The sequence below is a fragment of the Xiphias gladius genome, chromosome 4 (assembly GCF_016859285.1).
Source record: "Xiphias gladius isolate SHS-SW01 ecotype Sanya breed wild chromosome 4, ASM1685928v1, whole genome shotgun sequence".
In the NCBI taxonomy this organism is placed as follows: Eukaryota; Metazoa; Chordata; class Actinopteri; order Istiophoriformes; family Xiphiidae; genus Xiphias; species Xiphias gladius.
This window is the reverse complement of record NC_053403.1, coordinates 8,272,376-8,288,042: the sequence shown is the minus strand read 5'-3', so window position 1 is coordinate 8,288,042 and position 15,667 is coordinate 8,272,376. Positions and strand designations below refer to the sequence as shown.

Genomic DNA, 15,667 nt, shown 5'->3' with positions numbered 1-15,667 from the left:
ACACGAAACAAATTCATAAATGGTTTGTTCAGCGTGACCATTCCAGTACAGTGCAGCTAATGAAGACCTCTCAGGACAAGAAGTGTTTTGAGTCAAAGATTGTATTTTTGTACAAAAAGGAAATTTGAATCTACTCATGCAATCAGCATGACTGAAGAATCTCAGGCCGTTAGAGGTTCTGCAGTGTGGATAATCCCTCTCTCAAATAGCAGCTCGGCCAAAGTGACCTGGGCAAAAAAGAAAAACATGAGGAACAGGTTAAAAAAAAAAAAAAATCATTTAGAATAAATATTTATGTAAAATGGGATACATTTCAATAGATCCTTGGACAGTAGAGAAATGGGTAAGAAGGTAAAAAACATCTGCCTAAACTGCCAAATGCAAAACACAGCCATATACAAAAAAGGAGCAATGCATGAATGTGCAGTCGTAACACATCTCAGCAAAGATCTTATGTACTTAAAACAGCATACCCTGTCCTCTGCTGAATCACATGGGAAGCTTCCTACTGTCACAAATTTGGGATAAGAATGGATCAGGAACTCCACAGCATCTGTGTGCTGAGAGGCAAAACAATCATTAGGCGTTGACAACATCATTAGGACACTGTACAGAACATGAGACTTGCACAGATCTTCCCAGCTCTACCTCCGGCTGTATTTCGAAACTCTTGAGCTCCTCTTTGTGGTAGACTCTGGAGTTGTCTATGGTGTAGTAAAGATGAACAGCCTCTCCCTCACTGCATAACCTGGCAAGAGAGAATTCTTTTAAGCTAAATACTTGATAAATACATTTTTTTTACATTGTCATTTGAAGCAGGTGTTCTCAATAACATATAGTAAAAGACATTATACTCTTTGAATAGTTCATTCTGAACGTGAATGTGCTGTGAAGTGCATTAACAAGTTCTTTTACCTGGCACATCCCGCACGGAGGACTCTGACTCGGGTCTGGATATTGATGCCCGCACCTACGCCCATAACTTGCCCACATTCCCACCGAGCAGGTGCTCCTTGAACACTGGTGGCCAGTTCCTCTGTAGAAGATGCAGTGAATATGTTCATCAGAAGCCTTAAGTACTCATTATTCATTCACAGGACATCCTGCACAAGTTGAAATGCCGTGGTACAATTTTCTAATTTTCAGTTGGAATTCTGAATTGAGTGAATTGAAAGTGAGGGGATTACAGACTGATGCATCCATCGCATACCTGGAGTCAGCACAGGAGGCAGGCAGTCATGGAGGAAGTCTCTGGCCTTTTGATCCACGGCGGCATCAACCGGGGCGTAATTTGTAAGCTTCTTCATCAGGCTCTCGATTCGCGAGAAGAATTTTGTCCTGCGTGGTTCATCCTATGCAAGGGGATCTTTTGTCATGAATTGGTGAAAAGACCAGGAATGTGACTGTGGCTAGAATCAACGGCTCATTAAAAAATAACTGATAGCCTACCTTATCAGAATTCTGCACTCCCATGTATGTCAGGTAGTCCACAGGTAAGCCCTGTCTGAACTCCACATCCTCCTCCATTGCTATTTCCAGTGCTGCTGGAACCACCTAAAAAAAAACGCAGATAAAATTTGAAAGACCTTTGGTAAATATAATATGGTTAGCTGTTTAAAGATAGTCGATACTCACTCCTAGAAGACCCTAAGGCTGAGAAAGACAGAAAATGCATCATTTATTATTAGTATTTTTTCCCCCAAGAACTAGATGTGTTTAGATCAGCAAATATAAAAGCTTTCACACATGTCATTGGCCATTTTTATATACTTGTAATGCATAAACAATAAAGGTTCGATGCAAGAAATGACCGGCATCTGGTAACGTGCCCATGCCCCGATGCTGCCTTTGCCTAACCCTTTACAGCTGTTGTCGTCTTCAGCAACTATCACGCTGGGGGATCAGAGTGCATCACCTTCTGCAGCAGGTCCCCCCAGCTGTTCTTCTGGTAAGAGGAGATGGTGATGTGCAGGGAGTGAGCGTCCGGCAGGCAGTCGCCCTGGTGGATGAATCCCCTGGGAAAGTAGAGGAGATCCCCAGCTTCCAGCACCGCTTCCAGGATTGGCCTCCCGATGTCCTCCTGGTCGAAGTTCGCTGGGGAGGACACGCAAAGCAGTCACCTCTGAGAAATGGCCGCTGTATGTTGTACAGCTTATCAGGCCCAAAGAGAAAACAGTAACACATCCCCAAGCATTAAAAATTGCATCACATTGGTGGAATGAGAAACCTCATTCTCTGTAGATGTGTTGGAAGCCAATATCATAAATAATTGCTGATGACTCCTGATTTCAAGCAAACTGAGACTAATCACTTTCACTACAAGAAGAAACTATGCATAAAATAAATATTTTCTTTACTCACGACTTGAAAGTATAGGCAAGACCTCGTCGTCGGTCCTAAAAAAAAAAAAAAAAAGTTGGAAAAACAACTTCACAAATGTGTTTCTTAATATCAGTCTCTCACAAATTCAACTGACACTGGTTGAAATGGTTTTTTTTTATTAAAAATGAAAAGTCAAAGACCCAAAATATAGACTAATATTATATAAAACTATTTGAAAAGCATTTTTTTTGTATCATGACCAACATATAGTAAATATATTGCATAAAAAGCACACTGGTACATCTGTGATATATTTTAGCCTGGATCTGTTAGGCATGTTTCCTAGTCCAAAACTGCCACTGCCTTGCTTGAAAGAAGAAGAGATCCTGATTTAAAAAAACAAAACTTACACGAACTTCTTTTTAAGGCATAACTGATTAGCAACCTAACGTAATTCACTGGTGCCGATAACGTGGTGTTTGATTCCATAACAATAAAACCTACTGTTAGCTTTATTTTTTTTGTGTGTTGTCAATGTAGTAAAAATTTCACAGTGTGAATTTAACTTAGTGCTGCACTTGGTTTCTTCACACTATCTGACCTTGGGTTATACACTCTCCAGTGTTTCTTCCCCTCCAGCTGAATCACAAACGCCTCAATGTCGTCATAATGTGGAGCAAAGCCTTGTGTTCCTGTTGGTGTCAGGTATCTGGTGAAGGAAAACACACATTCAACACCGAAAAAAACACACAAAAAAACTGAAATTGATTACCTAAAAGTTGCCAGTGTCAGGTTCTTGTCTCGAATACGTACATGTTGGCTCCCGCCATGCTGCCAAACTGCTCCTGAAGGATGGACAGCACGTTCCACACAGTGGAGGAGAAAGCCTGGGGATTCAGCATTCGGAGGGAGCAGCCACGCTGTAAAAAGGAAAGATACAGTGTGTTTGACGATGACTAATCTGCAATGAGAGCTCTGCGCAGATGGTGCACTGATACGGTTAATGCGCTGAGCACAAAATGACTTCCAACTTGCAGCACAGAAAATATTAAAATTAATGTTCCATAGTAGATAAGGATACATCTAACTGCTTTTTAATGAAGGTGGACCTAGAAAATTTGAAAATGAGAGGGAACTTTAATGACCGCCCCACAGAGAAGGCCTATGCATCTAATTTGCAGCAAAGGGCCCAATTATTAGGAATGTATTCAGGACCATAAAAATGCATAATTACTGTAATCTTGCATTGGGAATAGTCATATGCTCTATATATACGCAAATCGACTGCCTGGATCATTATGCCCCGTTTACCTCATAGAAGTCCCACACCGTGAACGGCAAAGCTCTCCCTGGAGGATTGTGTGTCTCCCTCTTGCCATTAGTGTAGCTCGTGACGTCCAGGTTCACTCCATACTGAACATCCTCCTTAAATTAAAGGCCGCAAAGATGTAGTTCAGTATGAAAGATTTTATTTCTTCATTCAAGTTTTTTTATGAACTTTTCCAATACATGTACAATATAATGCAGCGAGAGAGAAAATCTTATATTTAAACCACTGAAGAACAGGTAACTCAACAAAAAGGACAGCAGGTTAGCTAACAGAAACAAAACAAGGCCAACAAATAAAAAGAAAAAGTACAAATAAATGCAAAAAAAAGAATGTGTCCCATGATGTTTTTGTATCCAATTGAACTAAAAAATGAGACCAAACTTCCCTTGATAATTATTAATCCATGCAATTAAAGATTCAACAGGGGCATTGTCAGTAATTATTGTTAAACATTCAGCAAAATCAGGCTTTTTCTGACTCTTCCAGTGGCTGAGAACGATCCTTGAAGTGCCAATAAAGCCTAATAAAGCCTATATACACACACATATACACACACACATACACATATACATATATACACACATACACATATATACAAATATATATATACATATACACACGTATACACACACATATACACACGTATATACATATACACACATATATACATATACACACATATATATACATATACGCATATACCAGCCAATTACAACAAAGGTGGGAAAACTATAGATAAATGCAGGATGGATGAGTGTTATATTTATGTGATATTTCGGATCCTTACCTCTCTTAATATGCGATCAAACTCTGCTGTGGAGAATAATCCCTTGTAGTAGTTTGGATTCTTGCGTTGAACAAGAATGGGCTTCTTTTCCCATGTTTCCCTGATGGAGGGGGGGGGTGTATATACAGTGAGTGCTCCAAAAAAAAGATGAAAGCTTGTACAGGATTTTGTTGTAATTTTGAATTTAAAACCTATCCAAAGAAAATCACGAATCTCCAAATTTGGTGATTTTGAATTTGTCAGGTAAATTTAAGGATGTAGTCTGCCTTCATAGGTTGAGAAACTTCTCCTGCTTCCTAAGATATACAACCTTAAAAAAAAATGTTGGATAAGCTGAGAAATGCATTGTCTGGGTTTTTTTTCTTAGCTCATAAAAAGTTGACATTTTTGAAGATACATACACACATTTGACAGGGCAGCAACGCCGTGTTGATCCATTGTGTGATTCCAGTGTTTGTTGTAGTGCAGCCTACGTCGATTTAACTGTTACCTTTTGTACATACACATTTATTTGTGTTTAACAAGAAGCACTGTTTCATGAGGATTTGAGCTCCAGAGTGGGGAAAAATCTGATGGATTTTTAAACATATCATTCCTTGGGGTTGCAGCAGCTTGTTACTTCCAAATGATCCTATAGACAGACAGAGACACCGCCGACACACTCGTCAGTACCTGAAGAAGGCTTTGGCAGGAATGGGGTGAATGAGCCACTGGAACAGTTTGCTGGCTCTCTCCCTGCTGTTGCCGACTCTTGCCAGTGCGCCAAGCAAAGCATCGAGAGCCTCATCGTCTCCACTCACACACTCCTCCTCCTCCTGCTGCTGCTGCTGCTGCTTTTCAAACACGAAGACCCCAATGAGGCTTGGGTACACAGTACTAGTTTTTCAGGTTCAGAGGAAACAATACGGCCACTGATACTATAAACCACTTTGGGAGGGAGACAATGTTGACATTCAGATTAATAAATCATAACTTTTCAGCAACGCGTTCATGTGCACAGCCCCCCCATGGCGCCTATCTTTGCATCTTTGCAGCAGGTGCACACTTACCTCTCCATTTCCCTTAAGGCTCTCCTCTCTCTGTGCAGACTTCAGGAGCTTCTTTCTCGGTTTCCTTTTTTCAGGCCTCGTTTGAGCTTTAAGGGTGTTGACCTTGCGGACTGCGACTCCGTTCTCCTTTTTCTTTTTCTTCTTGGCGGCCGCCTAGAAAAAACCATAGATGGTAACGTCAAGTCAAACAGAGTTAAGATACACAGGTAGTCTGGTCTCAGTGCTGTTCCTACCGCAGCCGTGACACACGCCACACAGCCAGGCACTAAGCGAGGGCACCGACCATATTATTTAAATGATGTCTACCTGCACTGAAGGCTTTTTAGCAGGGGGAGGCACATCTGTTGACAACGTTTGATACAGAGCAAAAGCTGACATGTGTTTTTTCTCCATTTTCCAGCATGGACGTCATCACCCGGCGACCGCCGCAGCCTTTTTCTACTAGCTATCTGCGCGCATTTGCTGCCTAACGGACTCACTACCGCTACCCATAGAGGTTTACTACTAATCACAGCCCAGGTGCCCAGGTTTTTTTTTATTTTTTTAAACAAATGTATTTAAACACTTTAACATTTCAATACGAGCCCTTTTTTTTTGCCAGTCAGAACTGTAAACGTGGTTACCTTTCAAAATAAAATGTCCACTATTTTCATACCGCATGTTTAATATAGAGTTTAAGTGGACTGCATAACTTCACTATTGTTTCTTCATCATTAAAACATATGAGCAAAATTTTTGGTTGAGTATATTTGTACATTTTCCATTTGGCCTGATTTTTTTCACGGACCTTGTCGTCTTGTTTTGCTTCTTTTTTTTTTTTTTGATTTTATGAATAATTCAGTATTTACACATAGTTGGTAACTGATCCCCTGACAAAAGCAAACAAAACTGTAACATATAAAACACACTGTCGCTCAATTCTTCATTTTCTAACCAGTTCTCTCTGAGAGACGGTGAATTTTGGAGCTTTCCTGAGAAATTATGTTTTATGACTACAACAATTTCCCAAATAAAACATAAAGTTGATCATCATCTTTATCCTTGAGTACAGTACCTAAAGTTATATCATCACATGACAGTGAAGCTAAATCAAATATTCGCAGTCTAATCGAACAGTCCCGCAATAAATCCTACCATCGTGAAAGTTATAATGTTCGGATTTTGTTGAAACTGTGTTAAAGGCGTGTGGATTCAACTGTATCGTCGTTCTGGAGGCTGCACTTTGTGTCGCTGCTGAGCTGTGTTGCGTGATGTTGACAGGTGTTCCTACTATTTTGTCCACCCCCCATTCAAGCCAATGAGGGGAGGCTGAGTGGCGCACATGGCTCTCGGCAACGACGCAATTGCCGTTCAAAGGCACCACAAACTACATCCTCCAAAACGAGCATACGGCGGAATCAACACCTCTTTAACACAGTTTCAACCAAAATCTGATCATTACAACCTGAATTTTAACCTTAATCTGCTCAGTTGAAACGAGCTCCAAGATTTAAATGCTGCTTATACGTTAATGTATAGTATGATCCTATAATATATTTATAATAAAACTCTGAGAAAAGCAATTCTGCATAACAAGTACTTGTACTCTTGATACTTGATATACATGACACTTATGTACCTTTACTTAAGTTATGGTGTAGTACTGTATTGCAACTTTTAACGATAACCCATCTACTCGTTGCACCACCGTAAAGCAAACTGTGTAAAATTATATCAAAAAGGCAAAAAGGTCCGTTTAATGTTAAGACTTGACACAACATACATTACCGATACTGACCACCAAGTGGAGCATTTTGTCCTTTTTTTTTCCGTTCGTTCGAACGGCACACTTAATACACAGCATTTCCCACAATGCTGCGCTGCGGGGCCGTCGACGCTGTTCGTCCGGCCGTCGCTCCAACAATGCAGCTTTTAATGGAGCAGTGAGCGGTGCGGGCTGAAAACGCAGCACCGCCGCAGGCTTGTCCGGAGACTGTAGCCGTACGAATTCCACTCAACGGAGGTTTTTACGGTTTGACAAAACCCGCCGAGCGGCTGTGACTCAGTTTTATAGGACACCCCGGACTCTTCTGCTGAGGTGAGTAGCTGCTGAAGCTAACGTTGGTCTGACAGTGTAGTCAGAGCAAATACATTTTGTTGTGACCACTGCTGGCTAGCAGGCTAGCTAATTGGCCAGATGAGACATATGGCCCCTTGTGTCTTTCCCCTGCAACCCCCCTGTCCATCTTTAATACAGTATCCTTATGTCCTCTCGTTCTCATTGGGTCTTCGATGTGGAATATGTAACCGGTGTAAATGTAAACGGTTGGTAGTTTAAAAAAAAAAAAAAAAAAATTATAAAGACTTTTAGGCAGTTGAGTCGTTTCTTTTTTTTTTTTTGTAGCCGCTGCAAGTCTTAGGTCTGTTTTGCTTTGATCTCGGCTGATGCACACGTCAACCCAGCCGGTGTACCCGTTGCCGTGATGTAGTCTGTATCTGACTGCCAGGGATGGCCCGAAAAATGTTTCGGTTCCATGCACATTTTCACACTTGGGCCCCCTATTTGACTGTCAAACCCACAACCCCAAAACATGCCGCTCTTGCGGTGTAAGTAGAATGTCAAGCCGAATTCCATTTCAAAAAGTGGCAATTTAATGTCGACCTGCTTATTAGATAGCACACTTACTGGCGTGATAATTTATGCTGATTATGAAAACCACATTGAGCGTCCCGGTGAAGTGAACATGCAGTAATACACCGACGATCGTTTCTGCGACATATCGGCTATCTTGTACTTAGCAAAGAACTAAAAAATCCATTACTGCCATTAGTGATAATCGAATTGTAAAACCAAAGATGTGGAAATGGAAATTCTGTTAGGTATTTTGTAAAAGTGTTGGGGCTTCTCTAGGGTTCTCTCAAAATGAATAATACATTTGAAATCTTGCTCTGTCAGTCATTTACTGTATCTTTACCATCAAGCAAAGCGACTGTAATAGTTTCTTTGCTCTGATAGTCAGAGTGACCTGCTTATCATAGAGAGGATCACCAGTGAATGCATGTATGATCTTACACCTGAGACAACATTTCTCTCTCGGGTTGGATTCCCATGATTTAAAATGTGATGTGTCTTTTTAAAATTAAATTCACTATTGATTATGCTCACTTGCCATCCCATGTTTTTAAATAAGGCTGGGCCAAATTTTAGAAACACCTCTTAGTATAATACAATGCAGTTCAACAACACCACAAACTACAGCCTCCTAAATGAACAGAAAATTGAGTCAACATGTCTCTTAAACAATTTAAACAAAATCTGACTGTTGCAGCCTACTTTTATAGCAGGGTTTTTGCATTAGACTGCATTAGTTTTAGCTAGGTGTACCTAATAACTTGGGAACTTAGCACAGATGTTGTGTAATTTGCATTGTGCTAATAAAACAATGACTGACTGGGACAGAGGAGATGAGTACAATCCTCTTGAAGCAGTCTCCTCTGCACTGATTATGAGTCGAGTGCGGTATGCCAGCTCCTTGCAATTTGGGAAATATATCCACTATTAAGATGACGCTCAGAATGTTTGTGGGAAAACAGAGGTTACTGCTAGGGGCACTGCCTTTGAAACATGTTTCAGTAACCAGTTAAACAGTTTTCACCCAGATTTCGGAGCCCAGAGTTGATCACTTAATAGCAGCCTTCCCAGAGTTTTCGGCCCAGAGCTGTGTGATCAGTTTTTTTGTGGCTGTAAGGGATTGCATCCATTATCAGAGCGTGCCTTTGTGCATTTTTACTTGACAGGAGGATAGTTTTGTCAAATCGGTCAACAGATCATAGTTGAAGATATCAGTCAGATTTCAAAGTTTGATTACATGTTATATTTTATGCCTCTCAAAGTCTGAAACTTAGTGGGAAAACAAAGTCGCTGAGCACGTACATATGCAGTGTCCGGAATCTGATGATGCAGAGAAAACTAAAAAAGGGATTGCAGGGTATTGGTTGTGTGAAATGAAAATATATACCTTTATATACAGAGGCAGCAAAAGTTAAAGAGTTCAGATTTTCACATGGGTGTCTGGATTGTAGGTTCTTTACCCACTCCCAATTCAAACATTCTCCTTTAGTTATGTTATCAGGTATATTTGTCGTGAATGATTAGATTTCAGAGTCCTTGTGTGAGATGTTGAGGACTGGGCAGCAGTAAACCCATACAAAGGTGTAGATTGTAGGTTTTGTAAGTCAGTTATCTCTCACCCAGTCATATCCAGGATCAGTTAATATATCATAGCAGATGCTAGCGTTGGTCACAGATGTTTTTATTTGGAGGCATTCTTCCATCTCTGCTACTTATTTTCTGTGTTGAGACAAAAACAACAGCTTTATTTCATTATTTCTTAAACTTTGGAATAAACAAAAGCATTAATAAAACAAATAAAAATTACCAGGCAGCTGTTTGTATGATTTGAACTTTCCCCCTGTTATGGTCAGGTTGAACCACAGCATGCTTTCCTATGGATTGTACAGGGCAGCGTGTTTTCCACTGTGGACAAGGATATTGATCTTTTTTCTCATAGGGGCATGATTGCCACACTGTCTTTGAATGATTTTATTTTTCTTGTGGTCACATAGTAATCCACAACTGCCACAATAGAGACTAATTGCAAAATCTATATTTCATTATATTGCCCTATACTGCATTTTTCTGAATCTTCATTGTGTAGAGGTCATTATAGTGGCATAATTAGTAATGTTCTATCAGTGTATAATATCTTTGGCCTGATACAGATGTTGTAATTGTGAATTAAAAAAAAAAAAAGAGAGAAAGAAATCCCATAGAGCTGCCAGATAGCACTTTTGGCTTTTTGAAATGCATTTCCTTGGACATTAAACTCCAATTTGTGCACTGAGGATTACATACAAACAAGCTTTCATTTGAATTTTATTTTACCACACTATTTAACTTGTCCTTAATCATATCCTTCTTGCAGACCAAACCAAAATTATAACATGGCCACATTTTTGGTTATATGGAATTTCATAAGTCCCTATTGTAAACAAATGTCTTACAATTTAGTAACCTCAGTATGTGCATCACATGTATGAGCTTAGATTTTGGTCAGAGAGGTAACTACTGGATTCTCTAAAAGACAATTAATCAGTTATGTTTCAAAAACCCAGAAGGTCATTTAAAAACACGTACTTTAAACCCTCTGTAAAACCCATTTCCCAAGTTGTGACTCTTTTAGAGACCATTTAGATATAAGAAAGCGATAAGGTATTATCCTTTCTAAACCTGATTTGACATTGCTGATGAACCCGGATTGGAAAAGACTTGTGTGTTTTGGCCAATGAAGTTTCAGCAGTGTAATTCATTTTATTACAATAGATAAATAGTGATTTCTAGTTTGTCAGAAATCGCAACTCAGAAAGACAAAAAGAGTGCACGTTTCAAAAATAAGCCAGAGCACATTCATTGCAGGTCAAGTCATTGCATAGGGAGAAGATTTGGAGCACCTGTTCAGCTTAGTAGTTAAGCTGTTCCACTACAGGGATCTATGAGCAAATTCTTTGCGTTGGGTGCGAGTAAGAGAAATGTAGGGTTCACACCTGAACGTAAACATTCATGATTTTTGATCAAGCTTGCGCTCCTCCAATGTGATCACATCGAGTAATCGTCTTCAAGTTTGTGCATTGTTCTTTTTTGACCTTGTTCAAGGCAGACATTTTGGTATGTCATAGCAGGAGAAGCACAGGTGTAACCAATAACGGTAATCATTTCTGAATTTAATTTAGTTTTCCTAACTTCAGACTCTTGGTATTGTGCATGCTGGCCCAGCTGGTGCACTTTAAGCACAGCTAGATTTTCCCAAAACTTCCTCTGTCATGGATGTCCTTTCTCCTTCCTGCTAGAATGAGAGACCATTCAAAGACCTTTATTTGGAACCTTTTGACTGGCATGTGGTGTGGTTGGGATGTGGTTTGGCGGTGCAGTGTGCCACTCATTATTATTTCTTCTATTTTTTATTTTTTCTATTTTATCGACTAATCCTTTAAGTCCGACTGTACTAATATCAGGGATGGAGTATGCTTTTATATGGGAGCCTTAATTTGTAATTTTAGTCTGATAAAAATTGCACGGGCCAAGAGTGGGAGAATTTAACTGTGTTGTTGAACATTGAGGCTTGGGCATTATTTGGTGTGTCCTTGTAATGAGGCTGTAGATGAATCACCAAATCCAGCTGCTGCCTCTTGACTTGCATTCTGTCAAACTGTCCTGCTTTCCTCTGCGTAAGCGCAGAGGTTTAGCTCTACTTGAATAGCTGAGTGTTTTCGGTATGGAGGAGCTAGCTCTCCTACTCTAATGAACATCTGCTTCAAGAGGCAGGAAAAGTTGGGTTATATTAACCTGGGACCACTTGTTCTGCATGTTTATTGAATAACAGCAGGATAGTGGGGTTTTTTTTTTTTTTTTTTGGCACAAGGCAAAAGAGAAAATTAATGGCGTGAGTACAGTTTCTGACAAGAACAGATGTAACAGCTCGTAGCTTTGTGAGCGTAGAAAAATGCTGGGGAAAGGGATGGAAGTACTAGTTTTACTTTTGGAAGATCAAGCAAACAGCAGTTCTCCGTGCTATGACTGCTAGTCAAGCAGTAGGATTTCTCAGCTAATTCATTTTCCAAGTGGCATTATTTCCTTAAGTAGAAGCACCATTATCCCTCCTCCAGTGGACCTTAGTTAGTGTATATCACTGTCAAGTGCTGTACATGACTGAAGCAGTTAAAAATAAATGCTTTGTTGCGAGGTAAGAGTGAATATTTGATTGTCAGTACCTTTTTTTTTTTCTTTTTTTTTTCTTTCCTCCAACAAATCACACAGAGCGTGTTGTCTTGTGAATAGAACGCAATCTCTTTCACAATTAGGTCATTGCTTTTTTTGGTTTTGGTCCTTGGATTTTTTTTTTATTTTTATCCTCCTGTTTTTTTTCCCCTAGATAGTAAGGAGTTTGATCAATGCCCCCACACACTTGTTTTTATTGACATGCCCAGTTCAAGCCCTGTGCATTTGTAAGACTGAATGGGCATTGACAACATGACTTAATGTATTGTGAATGCCCTAAGTTGACACTCAGGTGCTATATCTTTTTGGGTGGTACACTGCAATAATTCTCCCATGTCAGGGGCTAATCACCCTGGCTCCCCTCCCACAATCCATCAGTGTCTGGAGGACGAGGCTTGCGGTGTTCTGGCAGCTGTTGTTGGGCTGAGTCAATCTGTTATGGTCTATGCCAGCCTGTGCAGGAGGGGAAGAGGAAGAGCTCTCAGGAGGACACAGAAAGCGGGGCTGCTGCCACTGCTATGGCAAGATAACAAGAGGATTTATTTGTTAGGAGGGCAGGATTTCAGGGCTTGTGTGTTAATTTTGATGTGTTACCCGCTAACTGTTTCCTCTGTGAAATATTTGCAGGGAAAAGCCAGGTTTTACCATGTATGACTAAAGGAGGATGGTTTTTATTAATAGAGTTGTGAAATAAAACTAAAGATAGGGGTTCTGATTTGATTACTTTATGGAAATACAATTAATTGCTTTAATAATTGTTTCGGTAATTGTTTGAGTCACGGATCAAGTAAAAACAATAAAGATTCTGTGTTTGCAGCTTCTGCTGTGTGAGGATTAGCTGCTTTTTTAAAATATCTTTTATAAATGGAATGTTTGTGTTTTTTGAAGAGATCACCTTGTACTCCCGGGACATGTAATAGACCTTTTGCAGACTGAGAGTATCAGTTGCATATTTTGTGATTTTAACCCAAAGCCATACTCAATCTAATCAAGATAAACAGCATATCTACACAGGAAATGCCATTGAGTTTTAAGCCATCAGAGTGATATATGTTTAAATTGGTCTTATTTAGGGAATGAGGACAGCACTCAGTGGGCTTAATTCACTTTAGAGTGTTAGCCAGACATTTTTCTCTTTTTCTATGTGATTATCATGGCTTACAAACTAGTCCTATTTATGGATTAAGCCAAAATGCTGATATTGCAGGGCTGGCACAGAGTATTGTTGATGCTGGGAGAGAGAATTGGCAGGGACCTTACAATTAGACTCAGTCGTCAAAGCAAATATTTGGATTCATACTTCCATTTACAGACTGTTCAGAGTTCACATCTGTTTGCAACTTTGCAGTAACTTTATTTTTATGGTATCTACTTCCTGGGGCATTTGTAGATGTAATACCATACTGAGAAAATGTTCAACTTGAAAATGATCAAAACAAGTTGAGGCATTTTAACTAGTCACAGCAGGACAAGCACAGGTGAAACCGGTAACATTAACAATGACTTGGTTCATTTAGGTGTGTGAGTAAGCCAGTATGCAAAAAACCAGGGCTCTGACACGTAAATGGATTAGCATTAATGTTATCTCTTGCAACTGTGTTGAACAAGTCAGAATGTCTGAAACATTTGTTTTAATGTGGCATCGTTTTTCATTGTTTATGGCATCGCATTCATGACAAATCCAAAATAGTAAGGTTTCACCACTGTTGTTCACTCATATGCAAACAGTTTGTTTTTCACCACATGGGGATCCCCAGGATAAAGTTGGTTAAATTCCACATTCATGTGCAATATATAACCAAATATAACCTCTGCTTTAAACTCCTTCATACACTGACTAAGAGAACTCAGTAGTGAAAGTAGATTTAAGTTCTGGCCGCTACTCTACCTCTCATTGCTCTTCCTTCTTCCCAACACAAACCACATTCAATACAAATTTTCTAGTGTGCAATGTAGCAACACACATGATGTTAATGTAATTAACTAGTTTATTTGATTGGCAGAAATCCCACTGTGTATTTTGAGTCTAAGAAGTTATAATATTAAACAAATTAGAGGAAAATGGCAACAAAAATAGATTTTATCAGGCCCATATCCTGAACTTTTGCATTTTCACTCTAAACTTCTATCCTTTTTTTTTAACATAAGGATATGTAAAGTGAGACACTATACAGTAAGTGTGTCATGCATCAGATATGTTTACATACTGTTTATACTGTGGTAGCTACGTCTTTCATGTCTCTGCTTGTGTAAGGCCACAGTGGGACTGTTTTTATGGCACAACAGGATGTTTATATGATTTTTGAATCAATGTGGGGGAGTACTTTGACTTTTCAAAGATTTATAGCTGGTTATTTTACCCATCAACAGTGTCTCAATTGATTTTTTTCGGATAATTCATTGCAATATATATATTGTGATATAAAATTACACTGTCATAGAGGACGTTTTCCATCCAAATGAAAATTTGCCGTTCCAAATTCTTCCCCAAACCTCAAGTCTAGAGTAAGGGCTGCAGTAGTGGCGTTAGTGGGGTTACACAGTACAAGGCCGTACTGACTTACTTTCACTTATGCAGTAAATAAATGTGCATAAAAAGCGTTTAAGTACTGACAATAGTTCTTTCCTCTAAAACTCCAACCAACAAAATTATTGCGATTGTCGAACAGGATCTTTAACGCAACCCCTGATGCTTATGGGGTTGCCTTCAGGAAATAAAGATTCAATTCAGAATCAGGAGATGTGGAGGTTCAGCTGTTACATCCACGTTTTTTTCCACCCCATACAGTATTTTTAATATATACTCATATAGAAATCAGGATATGTCAGAAAGTGTGCCTTGGTGCAAATCACTCAACCTTACCTCAGAAGTTGCTATACTGAGCGGAAGACAGGTTTCTTTTGACACACGAGAGCCTCTGCTGCAGTGAACTCGACATGTATTAAAATCACTGAAGCAGTTTCCACTTTGGAATACAAAAATACTTCTTTTTTTATCCGTCCTCTTTCTTCTACCTCTCAAGAGTTTGTCCAAGACAAACTCTTGTAACAACGGACTGTTGAAGTTCTTGTAGCTGAGACAACTGGATTCACTTTGCTCCTGATGAGTTTGATTATAGCACAGGCGACTAATTAAGGTTGGCCCGCCCCTTTAAAAAATATGACATTTGGCCTTGTGCATTGTCCCGAGCTCTCGATTATTGAGAGGAATTTAATTTAACTCTTGTGTAGTTGCAGCAACATTTATTAGCTATGCACCTGGTTAGAGCCCTTCAGATAAGCGTTCTTATTTGGGCTGAGATCAGAGTATAAATATGAAGCATTAAATGCTAAACTGAAATCAATGCCTATGCTAAGATACTCTG

General features: G+C 39.5%; 2 protein-coding genes across 5 annotated transcripts in view; one reads left to right on the top strand and one right to left on the bottom strand.

The window, feature by feature from the left end:
- Positions 1–83: 83 nt before the first annotated feature.
- riox1 (ribosomal oxygenase 1) lies at positions 84–5,962 on the bottom strand. Of its 4 annotated transcripts, none has more exons than XM_040125172.1 (15): positions 5,795–5,962; positions 5,489–5,641; positions 5,112–5,272; positions 4,440–4,539; positions 3,634–3,747; positions 3,136–3,242; positions 2,924–3,031; positions 2,362–2,396; positions 1,916–2,094; positions 1,450–1,554; positions 1,211–1,352; positions 916–1,036; positions 649–748; positions 474–560; positions 84–227 (listed from the first exon to the last, which is right to left on the bottom strand). In XM_040125172.1, the coding sequence occupies exons 1-15, from the start codon at positions 5,879–5,881 to the stop codon at positions 162–164; spliced, it is 1,665 nt and encodes a 554-aa protein (XP_039981106.1). In that variant the 5' UTR covers positions 5,882–5,962; the 3' UTR covers positions 84–161. The 4 variants fall into 4 exon arrangements, with proteins under 4 accessions (XP_039981106.1, XP_039981107.1, XP_039981108.1 ...); XM_040125173.1 differs by having other exon boundaries at positions 5,112–5,269; XM_040125174.1 differs by having other exon boundaries at positions 5,112–5,266.
- A 1,403-nt stretch (positions 5,963–7,365) lies between these two features.
- extl3 (exostosin-like glycosyltransferase 3) overlaps positions 7,366–15,667 on the top strand; it is a 30,362-nt gene continuing 22,060 nt past the window's right edge. Inside the window, exon 1 of the mRNA XM_040125704.1 lies at positions 7,366–7,565. The gene's annotated coding sequence lies outside the window, so the exon portion shown is untranslated. The remainder of the gene's footprint in view (positions 7,566–15,667) is intronic.

Coding starts and splice junctions, on each gene's coding strand:
- riox1 (XM_040125172.1), bottom strand. CDS start 5,881: ATGGAGAAAAAACACATGTCAGCTTTTGCTCTGTATCAAACGTTGTCA. Junction 3,243..3,633: donor CGGTGTGGGACTTCTATGAG/GTAAACGGGGCA, acceptor TCCTTTTTACAG/CGTGGCTGCTCCCTCCGAAT. Junction 3,032..3,135: donor AGCATGGCGGGAGCCAACAT/GTACGTATTCGA, acceptor TTCCTTCACCAG/ATACCTGACACCAACAGGAA.